The 25,344-nt window shown below is 35.9% G+C and overlaps 1 protein-coding gene across 1 annotated transcript in view; it reads right to left on the bottom strand.

Moving 5' to 3' along the window:
• ntn1a (netrin 1a) overlaps positions 1–23,298 on the bottom strand; it is a 121,275-nt gene extending 97,977 nt beyond the window's left edge. Inside the window, exon 1 of the mRNA XM_056459830.1 lies at positions 21,799–23,298. Within this exon, the coding sequence (XP_056315805.1) occupies positions 21,799–22,813 (1,015 nt within the window). The 5' untranslated portion in view covers positions 22,814–23,298. The remainder of the gene's footprint in view (positions 1–21,798) is intronic.
• Positions 23,299–25,344: the final 2,046 nt, after the last annotated feature.

Below are 25,344 nucleotides of genomic sequence, written 5' to 3'. Positions count from 1 at the left end.
TGTAAAAGCGCTATAGAAATAAAGGTGAATTGAATTGAATTAAATTGTACCCATAATGGACTATATGAACAGCTAGATAAACTTCCGGTGAAAGATTGATGTGATAATTCATAAGTTTCCTTTTACAGCATTGATAATGTAATGTAATTAAAATAGAGTCAATTAAACAGACTTAGGCATTGATTTAGTTGTTCAATTGTAAACTGAGATGAAATGTCCTTTAAACGTCACAGCCACGAGGAGCAGCAGATGAGAACTGAAAATTCAATAAAAACTCTGTGGTAAAATACATTTCTATATTTTAAATGCATGGCATGGAAAAATAGAATTATATGCAATTCTTCTTGTTTGGTGTGAGACCCAAATTACACTTTCTCAATCAGACAGTGCAGATAATTGATTTTAAACAAACTAGCTTTTCAATATGGTGAGTTTCCAATGTTCAACGAAAGCACCAGAACAGGCATTTTCAAAATAAAAAAAGGCCCATTCTACCTGCACTCACTAATGTCAATAACACATCCCTTCCTTGTGCACCTTTGCCCAAGCATCAGGCAAGAATAACCCCCTGCTTAAGAAGCCCACTCAAAAACTACAGTACATTTACACAACAACAATGTAGCCAAAAAAAGGATTTGCTGTATTAAAAGTTCTTCAATCAGATAGGTGCATCAAACATAAATCCTTCCAGGACAGTCGGGAACATAAAAGCTGTGATTGACAATCAGCTGAACTTTAAAGCCACATTTCTAGAACTGCCCTATCCAACAAATGTCCCCTTAGACAGCATTAGGGTGATCAAGCCCTTTGTATTGGAGCATACTACAAAACTCCTTGTTCTGGATCTTGTTCCAGGCTGAACTATTGCAAAAGTTTCTTGGGATAGCTCCCATCCACCAAGTCAAACCTCTGTTTGTCAATTTGCCAATAACCAATCACATCAGAATGTTCCCAGCAGGTGGTCAAGAAAATGGTTAAAGACATATCTTTTTAGACAGAACTTGACTATTTTAATTTCTGCTCTATCTACTTTTTCCCTATTTAGCAAACAAATAAAAAATAAAAATAAATAAACAAAAGAACACTTTGCTTTTTTTACAGTTACACTAAATAAGACTCACAGCACATACATAATGTTGAAAGTTTGTCAGTTTGATTGTTTCTGCTGTAAAAATAAATTAAATTAATCAGCATAATATAATATACACTCACCGGCCACTTTGTCCAACTGCTTGTTAAAGCAAATTTCTAATCAGCCAATCACATGGCAGCAACTCAATGCATTTAGGCATGTAGACATGGTCAAGACGATCTTCTGCAGTTCAAACCGGGCATCAGAATGGGGAAGAAAGGGGATTGAAGTGACTTTGAACATGGCATGGTTGTTGGTGCCAGTTGGGCTGGTCAGAGTATTTCAGAAACTGCTGATCTACTGGGATTTTCACGCACAACCATTTCTAGGGTTTAAAGAGTATGGTCAGAAAAAATTAAAATATCTGTGGGCGCAAATGCCTTGTTGATGCCAGAGGTCAGTGGAGAATGAGCAGACTGGTTCGAGCTGATAGATAGGCAACAGTAATGAATATACTGTTAAATAACAACTCGTTACAACCGAGGTGTGCAGAAGAGCATTTCTGAATGCTCAACACGCCAAACCTTGAGGCGGATAGGCTACAGCAGCTGAAGCCCACACCGGGTGTCACTCCTGTCAGCTAAGAACAGGAAACAAGGCTACAATTCGCACAGGCTCACCAAAGAGACAATATAAGATTGGAAAAAACATTAGATGTTCTGATGAGTCTCGATTTCTGCTGCGTGGTGTAATGGTGTGGGGGATAAACCCGACCTCCGTAGACTACAGCGAATAGTCCGGACTGCTGAACGAATCACTGGCACAACCCTTCCTACACTTCAAGAACTGTACTCTTCCAGAGTGAGTAAAAGGGCTCGCAAAATCACTCTGGACGCCTCACACCCAGCACACTACCTGTTCGAACTGTTACCGTCTGGTCGGCGCTTCAGAGCACCAAGCACAAAAACAGCCAGACACAGGAAAAGTTTCTTTCCTCAGGCTGTCTACCTTATGAACAGTTAAATATTCCCCTACTGTGCAATAAATATGTGCAATACTTTCTCATACGCACTTGTACACAGCACCTTATATCAATATACAATGCAATACTCTCTACATTCGCACTTGTAAACAGCACCTTATAACCTGTATATTTATAACAATCTGTACATACAACTCAACATCCAGGTTTCTTCACTAACCGCATCTGTTTAATGTTCATCATTTTTTATTATTATTATTTTATTTTTTCAGATTTATTTTGTGTTGTCACTTGTCAGTTTATGTACACTGGAAGCTTCTGTAGCCAAAACAAATTCCTTGTGTGTGTGAGCACACTTGGCAATAAAACTGATTCTGATTCTGATTCTGATATTTTCTTGGCACACTTTGGGCCCATTAGTACCAATTGAGCATCGTGTCAACGATACAGCCTTCTTGAGTATTGCTGCTGACCATGTCTATCCCTTAATGACCACAGTGTACCCATCATCTGATGGCTACTTCCAGCAGGATAACGCACTAGGTCATAAAGTGCAAATCAATTCAGACTGGTTTCTTGAACATGACAATTAGTTCACTGTACTCAAATTGCCTCTACAGTCACCAGAACTCAATCAAATAGAGCACCTTTGAGATGTGGTGGAATGGGAGATTCACATCATGGATGTGCAGCCGACAAATCTGCAGCATATTGCATGATACTATCATGTCAATATGGACCAAAATCTCTGAGGAATATTTCCAGTACCTGGTTGAATCTATGCCACGAAGGATGAAGGCAGTTCTGAAGGCAAAAGTGGGTCCAGCCCAGTACTAGTAAGGTGTACCTAATAAAGTGCCGGTGAGTGTAGCTTCAATAGTATAGTAGAATAATGAACTGTGTTAGCATTTTTCACTCTAAATCTGTACCACATTTGAACAGTTCCCTCTTTCTCTATCTTTCTCTGCTTGTTTCTTTTTTGTCTGTATGTTTGGATTGGCTGAGAATCCAGCCCAAACACTTGCCCTCCACACAGGAACCACCTTAAGCTGAGGTCATCAATTCAGAACCTATACCCAGTCAACAGTGTTTAAGTCATCAAGAAGAATACATGTAGAGAGAAACGGTCGCGCAGGGCAGCGTGCATGGAATGTGTCAGTGTTGCTGCACTGTTTACAGCTCTGTTTATGATCTGTGTTAACAGTGTACTGACACTTTAACTGGCTTCAAAACAGCCGCCAGCATGAGGGCCATGAATCTAGAGCTGCAGCAGACCTGTGTTTCACCTCAAAAGGAAAGAGCAAGGAATACTTCCTTCCAGACGCTGTCATCTATGCAACTGAAGGTTTAAAAAGAGCATAACAGGAGCTTTTACATGACAAGAATATCCTTTTATTCTAATTTCGATTATGTGTTCTCATGCCTGTGTTCTTTCATTTGATTCCTTTTGGTTTGCTTTACAGTTAGGTCATGTGCACAGTCATTTCTCAGTTTGATTTTAATAATGCATTAAAGAACAATCTCATTTTAAAATATCTTATGAGGAAATACGTTAAAGAAATTGCATGATATTTTACACCTGGGGTCTATTATAAAAAAAATCTATATTCAAAATGCAATTACACATTTTTTAGTTCACCTTAGACTGAAAAAATGATAAAATGTTTTATTTTTTTAAATATTACCCAAATTATGTGTAACAATGCAAGGTTTTTTTTACAGTATTTCCTATAATATTTTTTCCTCTGAAGAAAGTTTTATTTCGAATTCATTTAAAGCAGTTTTAAAAATTTGTAAAAACATTTTAAGGTCATTATTATTAGCCCCCCCAAACTACCCGGATGTGTTCTTGATATCGAGGATGCACTGATGCAGACTTGAGCGCCGAACTTGCTCCAGAAGTCACAGAAGTCTTTGCGACTGGAGGTGGGAAGCGCAGCATATTATATAGGTTTATTATTAAAGTTCAGAAATAGAACTTATTTACCTCAGGAGTTTCCCTAAATGAAACGGTGAATATAAACTTTGCCCGGAAAATTTTAATAAGGGAACAAACACATTAAGGGTGTTTATTTGCTGAAATTCATATTAAAATCTGTTTTATTTATATTGTACAACTTATATTTATGTTTTTAGCATAGTATATATTTTGAAAAGGGGAAAAATAATAAATCGCTATATGAATGCTGTAATGTTTAAATAATTTTCTATTAAAAACACGTGAAGATCATGTGACCATCAGGGAGAACGCAGCATCTCATTCCTCACAGGACACGTTCTCTATTCTCCTGGTTTTGTTCTTCTGAGGTGACCTGGCAAGACCAGTCTCCACAAGAACACAAGTCCTTTCTCTGCGTTCTTGGAATTGAGAAACAGCCATAGACTGATTACATGGACTATAAAAACAGCTCAAACACGCACATAGTTGCTGAGTCATATGAAGCTGTATAGTGAAATATTACGACATGGTTTCCTTTGCCTTGTCTTGTCGTGTTTGAACCTAGCCTTGTTTTATTGTTTATCTCTGTCTGCTGCCTGCCTTCTGACCACTCGCCTGTTACTTTGACCACGATTCTGGATTGCCTGTATACATCTGTTAGCTCCTGTGTTGACTGGTGCTTGCCTGACCATTCCATTTAATAAACCCTGCGTTTGGATCTGCACCTCGGTTCTCAGCATCTATGACGTATGACGTGTATGACGTAACGTTTTTTTTTTTTTTTTTGGGGGGGGGTATCCATTCGAAATGTGCTTAGTGGTCTCTCAAAGCAAACATAAGATGAACAGGGCTACTTGAGTCCAGCACATTCTCGCTGCTAAATTCTCAGAACCACAAGAATTTGGTTTTAGACATAGAGGTACAGATGTTTGTCATGAGCTCTTCATTGACTCTATTCAGCTGTCTCATCCCTGACTGTAATCTCAGCAGTACACATTCTCCTGGCAGACTGCATGGAAAATATCCGGCTGATGTTTATTCTGGCAGACTGCAGTGACAGAGCTGAGAAACTTTCTTTCGTGTGTGTACATGTTACCTGTTAGAAACTGTCCCTGACTTTGTTCTGCATTGTGACAGGTCTACGATGACAGTGTGAAAAGTATGTATATACAGTGGAGAACACAATTAGAAAACAACTACAATTTCCTAAATTCTTGGATCATTGCTTAGTCATTTTTGAAACTATCCTAACAGGAGTAAAACAGCAGTTTATTCAGCATACATAATCTGCATAATCTGGTTAAAGTTAGAGAACACTTACAGTATACTCAATAAGGAAAATTATGTTTACTATAAATGTACCACAATCATGTTGCACTGCTTGCTTCAACCTCAAATTTAACTGTTTCGCACAATATCCAAGCCTAAATACCTATTTTGCACAATATCCTGCACAACATTGTTCAGTCTTAAGTAAAAGTACTTGTATAGCCTGTCTTATGTGTATAGGTAAGTATCTTATGCGTATAGTTAAGTATCTTACAGTATATGTTAGTTATGCATAGTTTTTTAAATTAGCTCTTATGTGTTGTGTTTGTATTTCTGATTACTTTATGTAGCATTTTTGTCCTGCGCGGCATGACATTTCATTCCTCTGTATGTCCACACATGTAGCGGAATGACAATAAAGCTCGTCTTGATACTTGACTATATACCTCTGTTACTGGTGTTAATCTGGCATCTGTTGATAATACTTTCATAATCTGAAAAAACCCATTTATCTGACAGCCTGATCTTCTAGTTTTCACTGACTCTGCAAGTTCACGAGTTCACACTTGCAATAGTTTCTGAATAAAGCGTATTTGGCGTGCTGTCCGGGGAGAGGGCTAAACTACAACAGAGTTTAAACACCTAAACTCTATTTATTCCTCTTATCAGGAAACAGAGAGGAATAGGGATTCGAGCGAAGTATCTAGCCCGGCCCCAGAACGCTCCCCCCGGGATTGTAATGCTTAAGAGGTGAGGTGACGGGGTGGTGGAGGGATGCTAAAGTCGTAAGATGCTGCAGGTAAGACAGCTTTGGTATATATAGGGGTTTGGTCAAGAACTGATTGGATAATAGAATAATTGTCAATGACGTATTTGATACTGAAACTTCTGCACGTGCTCCTCCTGAAATTTGTTTATAAAACATCACTTGGTGAACTGTTCAAAAGTGACTGAACCCCTTCAACAACAGATTTTCATCAGAGTGGTCACTAACAATCGGTGATTTTTAGAACTTCAGATTATTATAATGACACTAACTCATTCAATCATTCAAAGATGCTCATTCAAAGGCTTGTCAGGCACATTTAAATGATTCAACAACAGTTTTGATATGCTTGAACAGTATTAAAAGCACACTTATATTTCATGTTGAAACCATTAATGTGCATGTGCAGTACAAATCACACACTGACTGTTTCTTATCAGAATCTTTTGGACTTTTCCATTGATAAGTAATGTGAGAACACTGCTTTAGTACATGTAAAAAAATACTATCAATAACTTTGGGTACATTGGGTACATCAATTAAAGGAATAGTTCACCCAATAATTAAAATTGAAAAGTTCAGAAGCAATAACCTCTAAGTTCCATCTGATTTTCTTTTTTTTCTAAAATGGCCATGTTCTCAGGCTCATTAATTTTACTTTTACGAATATGTTATTTCCATTGCCTTTAAAGTAAAATAGCTGCACAAAAACATACAGTAGGACCTACATTTAGAAGAACATTTCACATGGCACTTAAAGACTTTTGGATCTGAACTCTTTATTGATAATTTATTTACTCGCTCTGAGGCCACTGAAGATGTATATGACTTACCCTTCAGTAGAAAATTCATGATTTTTAGTTTAATCTGTAGTAATTGGTGATCATATAATGCTAGTCAATGGTCACTCATTTTTGAGATTTAAAATACACGTTATTAAGCGATCAAAAGCTTGTGCACAATACAGTTTGCACAGGCTGTATTACAAACAAGTGGCCAATGACTTCCATTATACAAGTCACCAAAAATTAAGCTAAAAGTCTTCTTTAGTGTTCTGCTGAAGAAAAAAAACGCACCTACATCTTCAATGGCCGGAGGGTGAGTAAATTAAATTTTTTGTGTGTGTTTTGGTGCTTCTTGGCAAGTGTAAAATGCAAACTTTTAAAAGTGCACAATCTTGGAAAAAAATGGCAGCATTGTGCTCTCCTTTCTAAATGAAAAATGTGATTTGCTTGAAATGGTGAGGTCATGAGTAGGCCCACAAGGAATCTGCACGTGCAGAAATTCGCAGATTTTTTGTCCATCATTGAGTCTAATTATTCACTTGCGTAAATGTGTGTCCATATATATTTATTCAGTTTTTAAATCAATTTTAGTAATATTATTGACTAATATGAAAATGTTCATACAATTTATTTACAATACAGTTTGTCTTTCAGTAGATACAGTTGAAGTCAGAATAATTAGCCCCCCTTTTTTATATAAATATTTCCCAAATGATGTTTAACAGAGCAAGGATTTTTTTACAGTATGCCTGATAATATTTTTTCTTCTGGAAAAAAGTCTTATTTGTTTTATTTCAGCTAGAATAAAAAGCAGTTTTAATCTTTTTTAAAATCCATTTTAAGGTCAAAATTATTAGCCCCTTTAAAGCTATTTTTTAAGTAACTTGCCTAACTCATAATCTTCAGTAACTTGCCTAATTACTCTAAACTGCCTAGTTAACCTAATTAACCAAGTTAAGCATTTAAATGTCACTTTAAGCTGTATAGAAGTGTCTAGAAAAATATCTAATCAAATATTATTTACTGTCATCATGGCAAAGATAAAATAAATCAGTTATTAGAAATGAGTTATTAAAACTATTATGTTTAGAAATGTGTTTAATAAAATATTCTCTCCGTTAAACAGAAATTGGGGATAAAAATAAACAGGGGGGCTAATAATGACTTGATTACCAAAAAAAAAAGTGGATCTAATTGTATTAAATAAAAGTTCAAATGTTATTATTTTTGATTTCATACATTTCATACACAAAGTTTCAAGTTATGATTCTCCTAAACACTTATTCCACCTAAATGCGCAAATTTAGCAAAAAAATGTCTGCAGGTTCTGTCTGGCCCTAGTCATGAGTACGCCTTACACATTAGTCTATAGCCAGGCATGAGTATGTGACATTCAACAATAGCAGATTTAAGGACAGTATTTGTACATACAGTAGAACAGTATGTACGTATGTAGCAGTGTAATTTGACATCGCCAGCCACTGACCTGGCATGCATAACGCAGTATTTTCAGTCATTCTTTTGCAGATCTGTGTGAACAGGGTCACTTTGACAACACAGTCAAACATATGCAAAAATGTATTAGATATTCTTTCAGTGTAAATGCATCATTATAATTCTATTAATACTCTACTATGAATACTCTACTATAGTTGACATGCAGAAGTCAACAGAGTCTCATAGTCAACGGCATCTCTAAAGGCGACCATCAAAATATGTTAAGCAGAATTGTAAAAACTCCCAGTAACTGTTAGTAACATAATAACAATCAAACACTACATATTACGTCTCCATATGTTAGAAATACATAAATAAATAGAACTCATGCTTACTTTGTGCCAAAAAAGAAATTGCTCACAATCATCTGTCTCACTGAATCCTCATGACAGACTTCATTTATTCCTGTGTTTTGCCAAACCACAGCTGAGAGAGGCTGACACAAGCTTTCACTACTAAATAAAATGCTCAATTAATTCATTTAGCTGTTTCTTCGCCTCGAGGGCCAGACATCAATAGGCGAGCAGACAATCCTCTTCTGTGCCTACTATAAACATCACCGGCTGGCGCTGACTGAGGAAACAGGTATCAACAAGGGTCTAAACAGCACTGCAGCGCTGTGATTTAAGAGAGTTGTTAATGCCATCAAGAGTGAAGTCAACTGTGTCTTCCCCTCAAGGCTCATGCAGAAACAGACAATAAATTACACAGTTGTATGATATATGAGAAAGCTGTCCTTATAGTGCTAAAATTCACAGCCAAAGAAGGGGCGTGCAAACTTGTAATGTTAAGCTAGAAACGAGCACGACACACCTAAGACAAAGACGTGCAATGGTTGCAATTATGTTATTGAACGAATGCTGTAAAAAGTGGTTATGCTGGGGTGTGACCTAGCATGTAGCACACGTTTTTGAAGATCATGAAGGCTTCATCAAGAATCTCACCAGCCATTTATTAGATACACTGCTTGTTAAAGCATATTGCTAATCAGCCAATCACATGGCAGCAAGTCAATGCATTTAGGCATGGTCAAGACAATATGCTTCAGTTCAAACCGAGCATCCTTATGGGGAAGAAAGGTGATTTAAGTGACTCTAAACGTGGCATGGTTGTTGGTGACAGACAGTTCTGAAGGCAAAAGGGGTCCAATACGGTACTAGTAAGGTGTACCTAAAAGAGTGTCCAGTGAGTGTACAGTATATTTGCTAACTTTTATTAAACAAATCCAAGTGAGTATTATTTACCCTGTGTGAACAGTATCAGACTTCTAAGCGCGAGACATAATGTTTGTGTTGTGAGAGTCAGCCAATTTATCCTCAGCTGGTTCCCGTCAGTGATGTGGAGACTGCTTTATTTCTGCATCACACTAACAATGCAGACAATGAGGGATGACATGCGCTGTGTTCCTAAGAAACAACTTTGAATCTGTTAAGTGATAACATGAACCTGCCTGAAATTACAAAGAGTAGTCATAATAAGTCATAAGTGTGTATGAGAAGCGGTTCTGAGCAGAAGCAACCCAGATTCCATCAAAACACTCACCTCCATATTGAAACTTTCAGATTCTTTAAAAAAAACTCCAACTTTTCTGTTCAAGTGGTTGTAAAGGGAATCTGTGCTCTATTATGTATGAGACAAGCAATTTCAACCAAAAGCCTCAAAAATGAATGTTTTACCCAAGGGAGGTAGAGAAAGCCCAATATAATGTCTTAACCATGCCGTTTTGTCTTGTAAATGCTGTCCCTTTTTGATACTGTATGTTTGTGGGAACAAGCAATTCCTCTATTGTTCCTCTCACAACAAAGGAAAAAAAAGCTGGTTGGTTTATTTGACATCTCTGTATCATGAACTCAATATGATTAATATCCAAAATGTAAAAAAAGACACAATGTGCCTTGAGATCAGTTTCCGTCATATACATTTTACTGGGCAAATCTTAAGTCTTATAAACATTAAGGGCTCTATTTTAACGATCTAGGCACAAAGTCTAAAGCCCATGGTGCAAAAGCATTAAGGGCATGTCCAAATCCACTTTTGCTATTTTAAGGATGGGAAAATACGGTTTGCGCCATGGCGTGTGGTCTAACAGGGTTGTGTTTATTCTCTTAATGAGTTATGGGTGTTTTTTGAGCATAACATGCATTAAATAACATGCCATGGTGCATTTGGTATTTACATGTCAAATTTTGAAAGTGTAAAACTGAAAGATTCACAAGTGAGAAAACAGTTAAACGGACCATCTGCGCGAGGATAAAGAACAAGCCTCCTCAATTCGGCCTCTTTACTTTCTCTTTCTCTTCCTTTACTTTCGTGGACAAGGAAACAGTGTTGTACACACTCGACAGAAGACATCCATTAGCCTACATATTTAATTTTGGCTGTTAAGCACAAAGATTTGTTTCAAAACTATTTCTAAATTCAGTTTTAATTTCCAGCAAACGAATAAATAAACAATTATAACAAAAGTGTAGTCAAAAAACTATATCCAAACACACGTTCTATGGTCCAAAACCCAACAGGTGGAAAAATCTAAGCTTGTTATTATTAAAACAAATATAAATTTGCATATAAATAATAATAATAACAACATTATACAAAAGCAAGTTGTCATGAACAAACTGAAAAAAAACCTAGATGAAGAAGACATGGAGGCAGTGGTTTTTATATTTATGTATGCGCCTTAACACACCATTTGCTATTTAAACAATGTGGTGAAAATGGGAAAATTAGGGTTGCACTGGTCTCAAAATAGCAACTCATCGCTCCAAACACGTCTTGCGCCTTATTGCGCCGGGTGTATGATAGGGCCCTAAAGCTGTATCATTTCAGTCTTATTATAAGGACATTATGAGGTCTTCATTTAAATGTTACGATTTTTAAAATATCAAGTAGGTCATAAACATTACCAGTCTGAGATTATTTGAAATGGGAATATATTTGTGACAACCACATCAACCATCAATTTTGCATTAATATTAATTTTTGTATAAGTAGGAATGTTCTGCCTCACTCCATGTTATGATGAAAATGAATTTCCTCAAGATTTTCTCATTTAAATATTTATGCATTAAGATGTTTATGCGATTCATTCCAGATGAAGTTTAAAAAGTAATCACAGACATTTTAGCTGAAGGCCTTCTTCAATGTGCCGGTTCACTGCTAATTACATGATCTTATATACAATCTGTGAGTATTATCAGCTGTTCATAATTAAACAAACAATCAACAAAGTCCAACTTAACTCTATCATAAAATTACAACAGCATGAATGATAACACATCATGCACACTGCCATGCGATCCATGGAAAAAAAAAAGCATTAAATACCAGTCCCGGCAGGCTTCAGCTCTTGAAAGGAACATGGCTTGATATTCTCTGTTCTTTAGCCATCGTTCTACTTAATATATTCCTTTCCTGTCAATATACACTTTTCATCCATTTGCAGCTGTCAATGTGTCCTTGCATAACAAGCAGGATCATTGTATTTCAAAACAATATTCAAGTGCTCTGACCACAGATGTACATGTAATAAGATGTGAAGACAGAACTTTGGACAACGTTAAACATTGTCAGACTGATGAATGAATTGTTTTGACTCCCATTTACAATCAGTGTTGGTGTCCAGTTGCTTAAAAAAAGGACAATTACCAGTGAAAAGTGAAATTTAAAAAAAAAAAAATAATGTCAGATTCACTTTACAGTATTCTTTCACAACTTGGGCACAGGAACAAAGTTATTACTCCAGTCATTATTGCTTTTATTACTTTTACCATTAATAATAATAATAATAATAATAATAATAATAATAATAATAATAATAATAATAATAATAATAATAATAATAATAATAATAATAATTAATATTAGAGTGATTTCTGAAGGATCATGTGACTCTGATAACTGTATTAATGAAGCTGAAAATCCATAATTAAAATCACTGGAATAAATTATTAAACGAAATGATACACTACTTTTGAACAGTTACTTCATAGGGCAATGATATTTCACAAGTTTACAATTTGTACTGTATTTTTGACAAAATAAATGCAGCCATGGTGAGCAGAAGAAGCTTTTAAAACATTTAAAAAGCCAACTGATCCCAAACTTTTGACCGGTAGTGTATATAATATTTTATTTAAATTCTATCAACAAGTTTACTTTGTTCAAGGTGGTCCTCAATTCTCTTATAAAACCTAAAATGCATTTTTATTGCAGATGGATGCCCGCCATTTTTGAACAATGTGAAAAAATGTTTAGATTCAGTACATTTATGATTCAGTACATAGACTATTGAAAGGGAGTTCAATAGCTGACCAATAGTTCATTAGCATTATATTTAAGTTGTTAAATCTAAACATAAAAAACAATGTCAGGTGAACTTTTTCTTATTTTTATAGCAGGTACAGCAGGGTCTTGCACCTTTTTGACCCTTAATGAGTTTGCACCCATGTGTAATGGCTCCTTAAAGCAAGAACATCCCAATGGAGATGCATACTGAACTTTAAAACTGCCTATTAGTAGAAAAAGCAGCAACATTATCATATTCTTACATATACTATCCTGTGTGTATGCGATATGTGCCGTGTATGTGTGCGTGTGGTGGCGTCTACTTAAACGAGATGCAGATGGCTGGTTTGGGCCTGGCGCGCTGCAACCTGGCAGGCATCAGGTTAAGTTTGCTGCAGAGGTTTGGGCTCTAGAGCCAGGCTCTGCTCTGGAAATATACTCACCCCCCTGCAGCAGAGCCTCAGCATGGGCTTTCCGCCAGCACTGATCTCGCCAGGAGGTCTGGGCCTTCTCAAAAACACACAGCCTGCCCCACAGGTTTACAACAGCCAGCTCAATGCTCTCTTACATCTCTGCCTCTCCTGAAGAGGCTGAGCTTGTGCATCTGAGTCCAAATTCTCGAAAACATTGTTTTTTTATCAACCTTCCTTTCGAAAAAGCTGCCAGCCGGTATGGAGTAACATGAAAGAGCTAATGAGCTTGCCCACTTGCTAGTGAAAAAACATTCACGTTGTACAATCACAAACAGGTGGTTTCGAACTTCGAGGTGTTTGTGTTCGCAGGGTTTGCCGCATCTGCAGAGCATAAAGGCGCTTCATGTGAGAATTAAGCGCATGCGAGAAGGTCTTTTTTGCCTGTGGTTTACAATTCGAGTGGAACACCAGTAAACACTGATAAGCATTCTGGGAAATGTGGCCATTTGGATTAGAGAAATGAACGCTACATGTCATTTATCCTCTTTGAACAACAGAGAGGTAGAACAGTAAGGCAGCAGAGCAAAGTGCAAAAGCCCCGTCAGGTTTCCCGTCTCACATCTCACCCTCTTTTGCTTGATAGGTGAGACAGTTTGATCCATCGGCAGCTTTGAAGATTAGAGACGTTGATTTATAAAAGCCATGTGGCAGCTAAAACATTAACTAGAGCATTTGCTTTTACTGGCATAGACAACACACAAACAAAGAGATTGCTATTGGCTGATTGTCTGAGAAATCAGAAAAACTCATTTAACATCCTATTACTGAACTCCGTAAGAAGATCTAAAAGTGGTTTATTATAATGCTTTCATTTATTTAAATTTTAGTTAAAGGAAAATTTCACCCCAAAATTAAAATGATGTCACCATTTGTTACCATTTAAGACTGTCTGAAATTATGTCAAAAGTTTAATTGTTGTGTCCAGTTGTTTACATTTCATTCTGTTTAGCAAATGAAGTGATCATATAAAATCAGTGGAGCTGTACGTTTTACATTTGCACCATCGTAAATCTGTTTGGATCTTCAAACTTCCCTGCAGGCACAGGATGTTGACATGACATCATATTGATGTTAAACCCCAATGTACCTCAACGTTTGAAAATAAAAATGAGGTTGACATCAGAACCCAGTGTCAGGTCAATGTCAATGTCCAATGTCCAACCTAAAAATCAGCCAAATACCAACGTCTAATCATGTTACACCTTGACGTTGTGTGGACGTTACCACTATGACATCTATCAGACGTTTGATTTTGGTCACTTTCCAACACAACCTAAAATCAACCAAATATCAATGTTATTTGACGTCGTTATTGGACGTCAAAAAAACTTTGTCTTTAGATGCTTGCTAGACATTGAATTTTGATCACCTGACGTCATGACCTAAATCTAACCTAATGTTAACATCTTATGATGTTGTGTGCTTGCTGGGTTGTTTACCTAATTAAAGTAACATAAAAAATTATATTCTGTCATCTTTTGCTCCTTGTAATGTTCCAAACCTTAAAGAATTTCATTTCTCTTCTGACGAAAAAATATAATGTTATGAATATTAATTTCCATAGAATTTTTAATTTAATTTAATTTAATTTAATTTAATTTAATTTAATTTAATTTAATTTAATTTAATTTAATTTAATTTAATTTAATTTAATTTAATTTAATTTAATTTAATTTAATTTAATTTAATTCCTTCTGCTTAGTCTCTTACAGTATTTATCAGGGGTCGCCAAAGCGGAATGAACCACCAACTATTTCATCATACGTTTTATGCAGCGGATGCCCTTACAGCCCCAACTCAACACTGGGAAATACACTCTTGTGTTCACACACATACACTATGGCCAGTTTAGCTTATTCAGTTCACCTGTACCACATGTCTTTGGACTGCGGGGGAAACCGAAGCACCCAGAGGAAACCCACTGCAACACAGGGAGAACATGCAAACTTCACACAGAAATGCCAACTGACCAAGCTGGGGCTCGAACCAGCAACCTTCTTGCTAATTTAATTTAATTTAATTTAATTTAATTTAATTTAAAGTCAGTGGGGATCAGCAAATGTTCGGTTACCCAGATTCCTCAAAATATCTCCTTTAGTTTTTAGCAGAACAAATTAAATTCCTACACATTTACAAACATTGTTTTACATTTGCAAAGAACACATTGACAGTTCTTTACTTCCTCTTGTACATACTGTAAATAAAATGTCCTGGTTACATTTCAACCTGCAGTCAGTCATGAATTTTAGAATCAGGCCCAATATAGCTATAAAACACTTCCAAGTGTGCAATTTATGTCCTTGGAGATCATGCAGTAACTATGTGAGACAATCTGTTCAAACTGGCAGTCATCTTGTGGTTTGGCATGTGGGAGAGATGCTAGAGAGTTGAACTTAACTTTGTGACGGAGAAACAAGTACATGCGGGAAACACAAGGGGAACCATTTGGATTCTGACAGCGATATGCTTTACTTCCAACAATAGAGGACAGAGAAACATCCCTGAGTCATCTAAAACCACAGTGTGAGATTAAACACAAACCCTTCTGTCATCAAGATAATTGTAGTCCTCCTAGAAACATTTCCCTTCTCTTGACTAAAGCGCTTATCGCTGCCTTTTCTGGTCTACTGAAAGACAATCCAATTCATGTGCAGTTATAATTGAGCTACTGATGCTTAGAGCATATCTAAGCTACAACATGATGCAATGTGGAATAGGATATTAGAAGAATTAATTAGACATTGTCTCTGCTTTTTATGCCAGGTGCATATTGGCATGGTTAACTGTAGTTCCATTAATGTGTAAATGTGCCAGGATGAAGCTAAGATAGTTCACCAGTGATTGGTTGCGGCTGGAAGGGCATTTGCTGCGTAAAACACATGCTGAATACGTTTTCCGTTCATTCCGCTGTGGCGACCCCAGATTAATAAAGGGACTAAGCCGAAAAGAAAACGAATGAATGAAGCTAAGATATTTTTTTAAGTCTACGAGTCTGATTTTGCAAAAAACAGACTGACATTATTTCAACTAGCTAGATTAATGAGGCTTAAAATTTATGATCTATTCTTTCAGTCCAGCTGAAATTGGATTTTTGAACCAAGTGCACATTGTAAGAAGAATTCAGCAATAAATAAATAAATAAATCAGCTTTGCAAAATGTACACATTTACCTGTATGACACTGAACTGACACAACATTAAACTGAGCTACATACAGGTTTACAACTGATGGTATGGGTTTACAACCGATGATACAGGTTTACAACTGAAATGAAAGTGATTTCATAGTGGAATTACCTACTGTGGAGCAGATATAAATAGGTTAAACTTACTTGTTGCTTGTGCTTACACTTCATTATGACTTTACAGAATGACACTTTGTGCATTATCTTGAACATTGCATAATCATTATTTTCATGTGTCAAAGAAAAGTAGAAAGACGCATGTGTAAAAACCGAATCCCTTTCATTTTCCATCAAAACATTCCAAGTTTGTCATTTAAAAAAGAGGCTACAGTCTTTTATAGACAACCTAGAACACTGGGGAAGCTCTTGTAGGCCTGTCATGATATCAAATTTTTGTTGTCCAATATATTGCACCACAATTTAGTGCAATAAACAATATTATTGTCCTTTTAAAATCAATGTTTGCTACTAGTTACAGTTGAAGTCAGACTTATTAAACCCCCTGAATTATTAGCCCCGTTTATTTTTTTCATCAATTTCGGTTTTACAGAGAGAAGATTTTTTTCAACACATTTCTAAACATAATTTCTAATAACTAATAATTATTTTATCTTTGCCATGATGACAGTAAATAATATTTTACAAGATATTTTTTCAAGACACTTCTATACAGCTTAAAGTGGCATTTAAAGGCTTAACTTGGTTAATTAGGTAGGCAGGATATGGTAATTAGGCAAGTTATTGTATAAAGATGGTTTGTTCTGTAGTCTATCGAAAACAAATATATAACTTAAAAGGGCTTATAATTTTGACCTTAAAATGTTTTTTTTTAAATTTAAAACAGCTTTTATTCTAGCCGAAATCAAACAAACAAGACTTTCTCTAGGAGAAAAAATATTATTAGACACACTGAAAATTCCCTTGCTCTGTTAAACATTATTTGAGAAATATTTAAAATAGAAAAATGATGCAATTTATTTAATTTTAGTTGAATTAGTTTAATAATTCTGATTTCAACTATATATAATGCAATTATGAACATAAAAGCATCATGATGAAAGTACACTTTCAAAAAACAGATGATATTTTATTCTTAATTAGGCATTGTAATCAAAATGTGAAAACGTATGTATCCTAAACAAATTTTAAAAAGTGAAATGTATAAGAACTAGGAAAAAGCAACATGTTTAACAAAGTTAATTTAGACTTTTAAACAGAGCCACAGGACATGGAACAGGCCACAAAAAATTCAAAGGGGGGCTAATAATTCTGACTTCAACTGTATATATATTTTAGTTGAAGTCAGAATTATTAACCCCCCTCTAATTTTTTTTTGTTTTTTAAATATTTCCCAAATAATGTTTAACAGAGCAAGGGAATTTTCACAGTATGTCTAATAATATTTTTTTTCTTCTGGAGAAAGTCTTATTTGTTTTATTTCGGCTAGAATAATAGCAGACTTCTATTTTTTAATCATCATTTTAAGGTCAAAATTATTAGCCCCTTTAAGCTATATATTTTTTGATAGACTACAGAACAAACCATCATTATACAATAACTTGCCTAATTACCCTATCCTGCCTAGTTAACTTAATTAACCTAGTTAAGCCTTTAAATGTCACTTTAAGCAGTATAGAAGTGTCTTAAAAAATATCTAGTAAAATATTGTGTACTGTCATCATGGCAAAGATAAAAGAAATAAGTTATTAGAAATGAGTTATTAAAAATAATATGTTTAGCAATGTGTTGAAGAAACAAAAAATTCAGGGGGGCTAATAATTCTGACTTCAACTCTATATTGCATCACGAAAAATGATTGAGGTCATGTCCATGCGTTTTGTGATAAGTCTATATATTGATTATTGTGACAGGCCTACTTGAATGAATGAATGAATGAATGAATGAAAGAACGAACAAATGAGCGAACAAATGGACAAATTAATGAATTAATTAATTAATGTAAATATATTAGCCCTCCTATAAAATTATTTTTAGGATATTTCCCAAGTGTTTCCAATAATATCTTTTTTTCATCTACGGAACTAAAAGAACCACTAAACCACTGTTAATCAATAACTTGACTAATTAACCTAACTTATCTAATTAACCTAATGACCTAGTTAAGCCTTTAAATTGCACTTTAAGCTAAACACCAGTATCTTGTAAAATAGATAGAAAAAATATGTACTGTTGTCATGATAAAGTCAAATAAATGAGTTATTAGAAAATAGTTATTAAAACTATTGTGTTTAAATATTTTTTTAATTAAGATAATAATTTTTAATTAAGATAATAATTTTGACTTTGAAAGTCCCCTTTTACATAATAAGCGCTGTAAAAATGCTGATTTCCACACAATCTATTTGTGTTGGGACAACTTGAAGGAATTAAGCTAACTTATTCGTTTTTATAACTTTATGTAGATTGAACATAAAACGATTAGGTTCTTCCTCAAAAAACAAAAAAACAAAAAAAAAACAAAACAAGAATTATGTTGTTTCAGCTAATTTTAAATAAGTCATTTTTCGAGTGTATCGTTTAAAGCATTTTTGAACTAAATGAACTAATACTTGACAATGATTTGTATGCAATATAATGATCTGAGTCATTTCCCGCCAAAGTACGGAGTGACATTCCTCTTTCCCCACACTTTATATTCTTGACAGGCTTCAGACTGTATTTCGATGCATTAAAGAATTATGTCTCTCAATGGGACAAGCTGATCAATATCCTAAGGCCACATTAATGGGGCTCTCAGGGGTTCATACAGGTCCATTTCCACTAGAGGATCCAATCAGTTAAGTGCAATTCAAGTGAAACCTGGGTCTTCTTGCAATCCCGCTTATCGATCGCTATCATTTAAACACTCTCTCTCAACACAATTTCTTGTCCTACCTTTCATTCACTTTAAAACCTCTCTCATTACCTCTGTTTCAAATCATTTTGCCCTATATTGTACCTACAAAATGGAAAACATAGCACAGCGTTCCAGTTAAACTCGAGATCTGTGGTGAAATTTCCTTTTGGTGAGAATTCAATCTAGTACATGAACATATATTAGTACCAACAGAGCCCATCAGATCCACACATTGAAATACTGGAATGTTTAAAGTACGGTAGTGGTGAAAGAGGACCAAAACTCAGTCAGATCATTTACAACACACACTATATTTCCATATTTAGATTTGGGTTATGAGTGAGAGGTTGCCATAGTGTTTCTGTAGGTGTTTGATTGTATTTTGCCCTCACACTCACACACACACACACAAAGGTTTTCCCTCGGGCTCTGCCCTCCCTCAGAGGTGTCACGCGGCTCTTTCTTCTCCTGTTTAAGCTCTGTTTGCTTTAACGTTGCCCACCCCTTCACTCTTCTCTTTTCACTTCTTCACTCCTTTTCATTCTCTTGCCCCCTCTTTTCATTTCAGCAGTGGATCTGATGGCACTGTGCTCAGGAAAAAAACACAGGCGAGGAATGTTCTGCAAAAAAGCGTCGGCTCGCTGACAGCAAGATGGATGCTATGAGTGACGATCTTTTGTGCCCCACGCAAGACTCACACATGCAGGCCCCGGTAAAAATAAAGTGTCAAGGATACAGGGGAGCAATTCATTTCTCCTGCGTGACAGTGGCGTCTAAACCTAGTTTGTTTATATTTGCAGAGTGCAGATACATGTAGAGAGAGAACAAGGTCTTCTTTTCTAAGATGAGTCTAGACAGTCTTTGAAAAGTCACTGGGCAGGTGCAAATTTTGCTACAAAAGTGTCTGACAGGTGATGATTATCAGGGTCTTTTTATTTGGGTATAACTCAGATATGTTTATGCAGGACTGGACATTAATTCCATGTCCAATTCCCAGTACACTCTCATTCAGTGCTGACGGATTCAGATTACTTCAAAGTTTTCACATTGCCAAAAATAAATAAAAATCAGTAATGAGGACTATATATATACCAAAGCCACAGGACTGTTAAAATTAAAAGCAAATATTCCAGGTCTATTTTTTTTTAATTACGTTGTAAGATTCAGCAATTATACTAATCCAGTATTTTTTTCCTTTGACTAATTTTATTTAATAGAGTTGAAGTATGTTCTTATTTTCTTATTCTTCTTCTACTTCTTTTTCTTCTTATTATTATTATTTGTTATATTATTAAATTAATAATTATTATAACTACTGAATGCATCTACTAGATATTACACTTTTAATACATATTTCAGGCTGCTGCACTCATAAAGCAAAGTGACTGCTTTAAGAATGCTGGCAGCTTGATTTAGATCAGCTTATGTGGCCTGAATTTTTTTGTACAAATGATGACATTTAATTTTGTTTAGGTCCTTTGTTATTCAATTAAGAGTTAGGGCTTTATTCCTTAATTTATAACGTAAGACGCAGGCTATATTAGTGTTCTCCCAGCTAGTTTTATTACGCAGTGATAATGTGTATTTCAAATATATTTTTATTTAATTGTATTACATTATTTTACAAATGCTTAATAAAATATCAATGCGTATAAAATATTTAAATTATATGGGAATCTAGCCTCTAATCATTTAATTTGATCATTCTAGTTATTCTTATTTTTCACCCTCCAAACATGAATCGAAATAAAACAATTTTATTCAAGAGTATTTTTAAAAAGTAATAATCATCAATATATGTGTCTAACTTTATTTGTACATTTATTTGAATGAATAACACGAAATGTTTCTTAGGTTTTTATCACAATGCTCTTTAGACGACAAAATATGACGCGTTTGTCTTTCTTGATGCAATAACAGACACCTGTTACTTGTTTTTAATGCTAATTTTAAAGCAACATATATTATGATATGTTTGTCCCTAAATTATTAAAAATCACTACGGATATCATTTAAACATTATTATTTAAGTAGGCTACCGAACGATATCTCGTGTATTGCGTACTCCTTAAAAAACAAGCCATACTGGAAAGGCGACAAATTCTTGTTTCCTTAATATTTACGTATTGATAAAACGAGGTGAGCATTAAGCACGTAAGCTAAATACAGGCTTATTACATTTCCATATTAATGTTTATTTTTTGTAATGAAAACCCAAATTTTGCAAGGCATAAATCGTTCAGAAGTGAATTTGTAGATTTGGTAATTATGTCCTTATATTTTATGTTTTTAAACCAAAAGATCTTCGAAGTCGAGATCGGTGAAAATCGTTTCTAAATGTTTGATAAATAGTAATGGAGACTGTCGTTACCTACTGGCTGCTTAACTCCAATCATATTTAAGTCTTACATGTTTAGATTTTTTTTTCTTTATCTTTCCCCTAACCATTGCGCAAATTTTCCATAAATCTGTCACTTGAACATTGCTATACTGTAATGGTCCTGAAAGTTCACATCAAGCAAAATGCTTGCGTTTAAAAAGAAAACACCCGCACTTTTGACTTGGCAGTCATGGCTGGTTTCTAACTCATCTCAAACAAATTGCACATGTGACGAAACAATCTTTGGTGAGATGTTCTCGCCGTAGGCGCTTTCCAGAGATGATGCAGAAAAAAATGATGGACTTACCGACACATTCGTTGGCTTCTCTGGCGGTTGCGCGCTGCCAGGGTCGGTCATAGTGAAAAGGTTTGCATCTGTCACACTCTGTTCCGGCTGTGTTGTGTTTGCACTCGCACACTAGGTTTCCATCCCGGTCTTTGACGCACCGTGACGCGTGTCCATTACACTTACATCTGCCTCCGACTTGCAGGTCGGAAACCGCGTAAAAATAAGAATCTCTGGCCAGCTCCGAGTCATCCTCATTTTCGTCTCCGAAAGTGTGCAAGCGGCTGAAAGTCACCTTAATGTCAGTGGCAGTCACCCAGTCCTGAAGTACGGGAGAATTGTCAAAGTCGTGCGCAGAGGGTCGCCCGTCCAGGGTGCTGAACGCGATCAGCCCGCCGGAGAGAGGGTGCATGTCGGTGTGAGAATCTGTGCAGATGGCCTCCTGCTCGTTCTGCTTAGTGATCGTGGCTTTGCTGGGCTTATTGTACATCTTTCTACACTGGGTCGAGTAGTACTGGAAAGGCACCCAGGACTTTCCGTAGTCCATCGATTTAAAGATCGCCATAGACTCCGGTCGAGGTGAGCAGAATTGCAAACTCACGTAGGTCACCTCGAATTTCTTGCCCAGGGATAAAGTTAAAGTGACGTTTTGAGGATACTGGAGGTAATTGTCCGACTGCCAGCAGGTGAGATTGTGAGGATTGTTCAGGTCGGTCAGGTAAGCTGGTGGGTGATATTTCTTCGGGTCTGACGCGTCGCACGTGTGGCAGTTTCTGTGTCTTTCGTCCCCTTTCTCGGTGATCACGCAGTACCGACTCGGCGTTTTGCCGCAGGTGCTGGACGCGCGCACTTCTTTCCCGAACGCAGCGTTCACGAAGTCGGGGATGCATCTTCTGGGTTGTCCGTTTTCGTCGTAACACGGATCCGGCGGGGAGGTCTGAGCGGCGAACATGCTCATTCCGTATCCGCCGACAGTCACTTTGAACACACAGCAGAGAGTCACCAAAGTGACCAAAGCACCCGAGACCCTCAACATCCTCGCGCGCCTTCCTCAGCCTCTCCTGTGCTGAAACACAGCTGTGCGTCCTAATGAGAAGATGCGTTCCGGGTCTGCAGATATTACAGGGATATCAATTCAGTTGACAGTCTGAGCTTGATCAGTCCTCAACCGCTATGATCAAACCGATGCCAGATAAAAACTAATGTAAATCTGAATCTGTCTCCAACACATGGGCAAACTCCTGGATACCTGATCTAAAACCACTACAATAATTACGCGTTCGCAATTAAAGAAATCTCCAAACAGGTCACTGTACCACCGTCAAACAGTTCAGCAAAAGCAGAAAAGTCAAAAAACAATCTCAGTTAGCGCTGGCTCTCCTTTTCCTCGAGTACATCGGACACGCGCTTTCACTTGTCTGGTTCTTGAATCTTTGCGCATGTAGAGGATATAAGCAGATCCCGTTAGTTTGAGCTCTAGTGTGATAGGAGACACTCACTTTGCCCCCCTTTCTCCCTCTCTCGCCGTATCTGCTCTATTGAGAAAGGCGCCGGACGCGTCTTTACGCAGGGCTTTGCGCTCCTTCATCTCCAGCAGTGACATTCGAGAGAACAACGACATCCACTGGTAGATTATCAATAAAACCAGTGCCGAATAATAATGGAATTCAGTATAATAGAGCTTCAATGATCCATTAGAGAATATAATTTCAGTTAATATGTCCCGTGGGCATATTTCCTTTAAGTAGAGACAAAGATAAAACATTAGTACGAGTGCAACAATGCATATATCATATAACATCTGAGCGATGGTTATTGTGGAAAAATAATTTAGGTATTATGAATAAGTTAAGTTTTAATAATTTAGGTATTATTAATAAATTTCCTCTTTTAACAGCAGCCAGAAACGACTTTCATTGGTTAGTCATGTGATCATTTCATATAACCAGCTTATATTCTGATATGGTAAGGCAACTATTATTATAAGCAAACCCAAAAATAAAACTTTATAGCTTAAGTGTTAGATCACATATTGATTTTATTTAATTCTTTATGAGGACTTGAATGTAACACTTGTATTGCTTTTACAGCCTATAATAATTTAATTGAAGGCTGATACTTGGAAAACGCACACACACACACACACACACACGCACACACGCACACACGCACACACACACACACACACACACACACACACACACACACACACACGCACACACACACACACACGCACCCACACACGCACACACACACACACACACACACACACACACACAATAATAGTTGCCTAACTGTATGTATATTTATAAAACACACACACAAACACACACACGCACACACAATAATAGTTGTCTAACTGTATATATATATATATATATATATATATATATATATATATATATATATATATATATATATATATATATATATATATATATATATACACACACATACATACAGTTGAAGTCAGAATTATTAGCCCCCCTGAATTATTAGCCCCCTTGTTTATTTTTTCCCCAATTTATGTTTAACAGAGAGAAGATTTTTATTCTCTTTTTTTCTCTCTTTCTCTTAAAGAGGTGAATAATTTTGACATTAAAATGGCTTTTAAAAATGTAAAACTGCTATTATCTAGCCGAAATAAAACAAACAAGACAAACAAGAAAAAAATATTATTAGACATACTGTGAAAATTTCCTTGCTCTGTTAAACATTATTTGGGAAATACTTAAAAAAGAAAAAAAAAATCATAGGGGGGCTAATAATTATGAATTCAACTGTATATTATTATTATTATTATTATTATTATTATGCAGGTCTATTGGCTATATATATATATATTATATATATATATGTTAAAAAACAGTCACATTGAATCGCACACTCAATGATAGAAATAGATAGAAATGAAGATGGCAGGCCAGAGCCTTACATTTATGTGATGGAAGTATTCTCATTAATTTGAAAGTATGGAAAAAAAGGAAAAGAGGATATCTCAGTGGACAGTGATTTTACTTAACAAATAAGACAAAAAGTACAAAAGTAGCAAACACATTGCTTTAAACGCTCATTATCAATTTAATAAAAGAAGAAGAAAACCTGCAAGTTCTGAAGGAAATCAAGCCTCAGTCAGGTAAGAAAAAATAAGACAAAAGTAACTTCCTTTTAACATTACTTATCATAGAGAGTAATGCAACCAGTTAGTTTTGTAGGGAGTAAATCAATATTGTAATGCGTTTTGCTCAAAGGTAATCAATTATAGCAATTATAGGTGATAAAGCAAACTGTCATTCAAATGCACTAGTTATCTATACTATTTATTAGTCAAGCGTTGTCTGAATTTACATCTCGATTCTAGAAAGAGTGGGGTACAAAACAGGCTGTGCAAAGACACATGCGCAAATAGCATGGGTGTCATGTTGCATTCCAGCTGATGCCTTAAAATTTGCATCTGTTATCTATGTGGATGCAATTTAGATTATACAAATATATCATAATTAAATAGCCATATTAAAGGTATTGAAGTTGAAGTGTTTTCTATTTTTGGGTTAATGAGAAGCAGAT

Source organism: Danio aesculapii, chromosome 6 (assembly GCF_903798145.1).
Source record: "Danio aesculapii chromosome 6, fDanAes4.1, whole genome shotgun sequence".
Classification (NCBI taxonomy): domain Eukaryota; kingdom Metazoa; phylum Chordata; class Actinopteri; order Cypriniformes; family Danionidae; genus Danio; species Danio aesculapii.
Note: the sequence above shows the minus strand (reverse complement) of the source record. Positions and strands in the feature narration are given on the sequence as shown.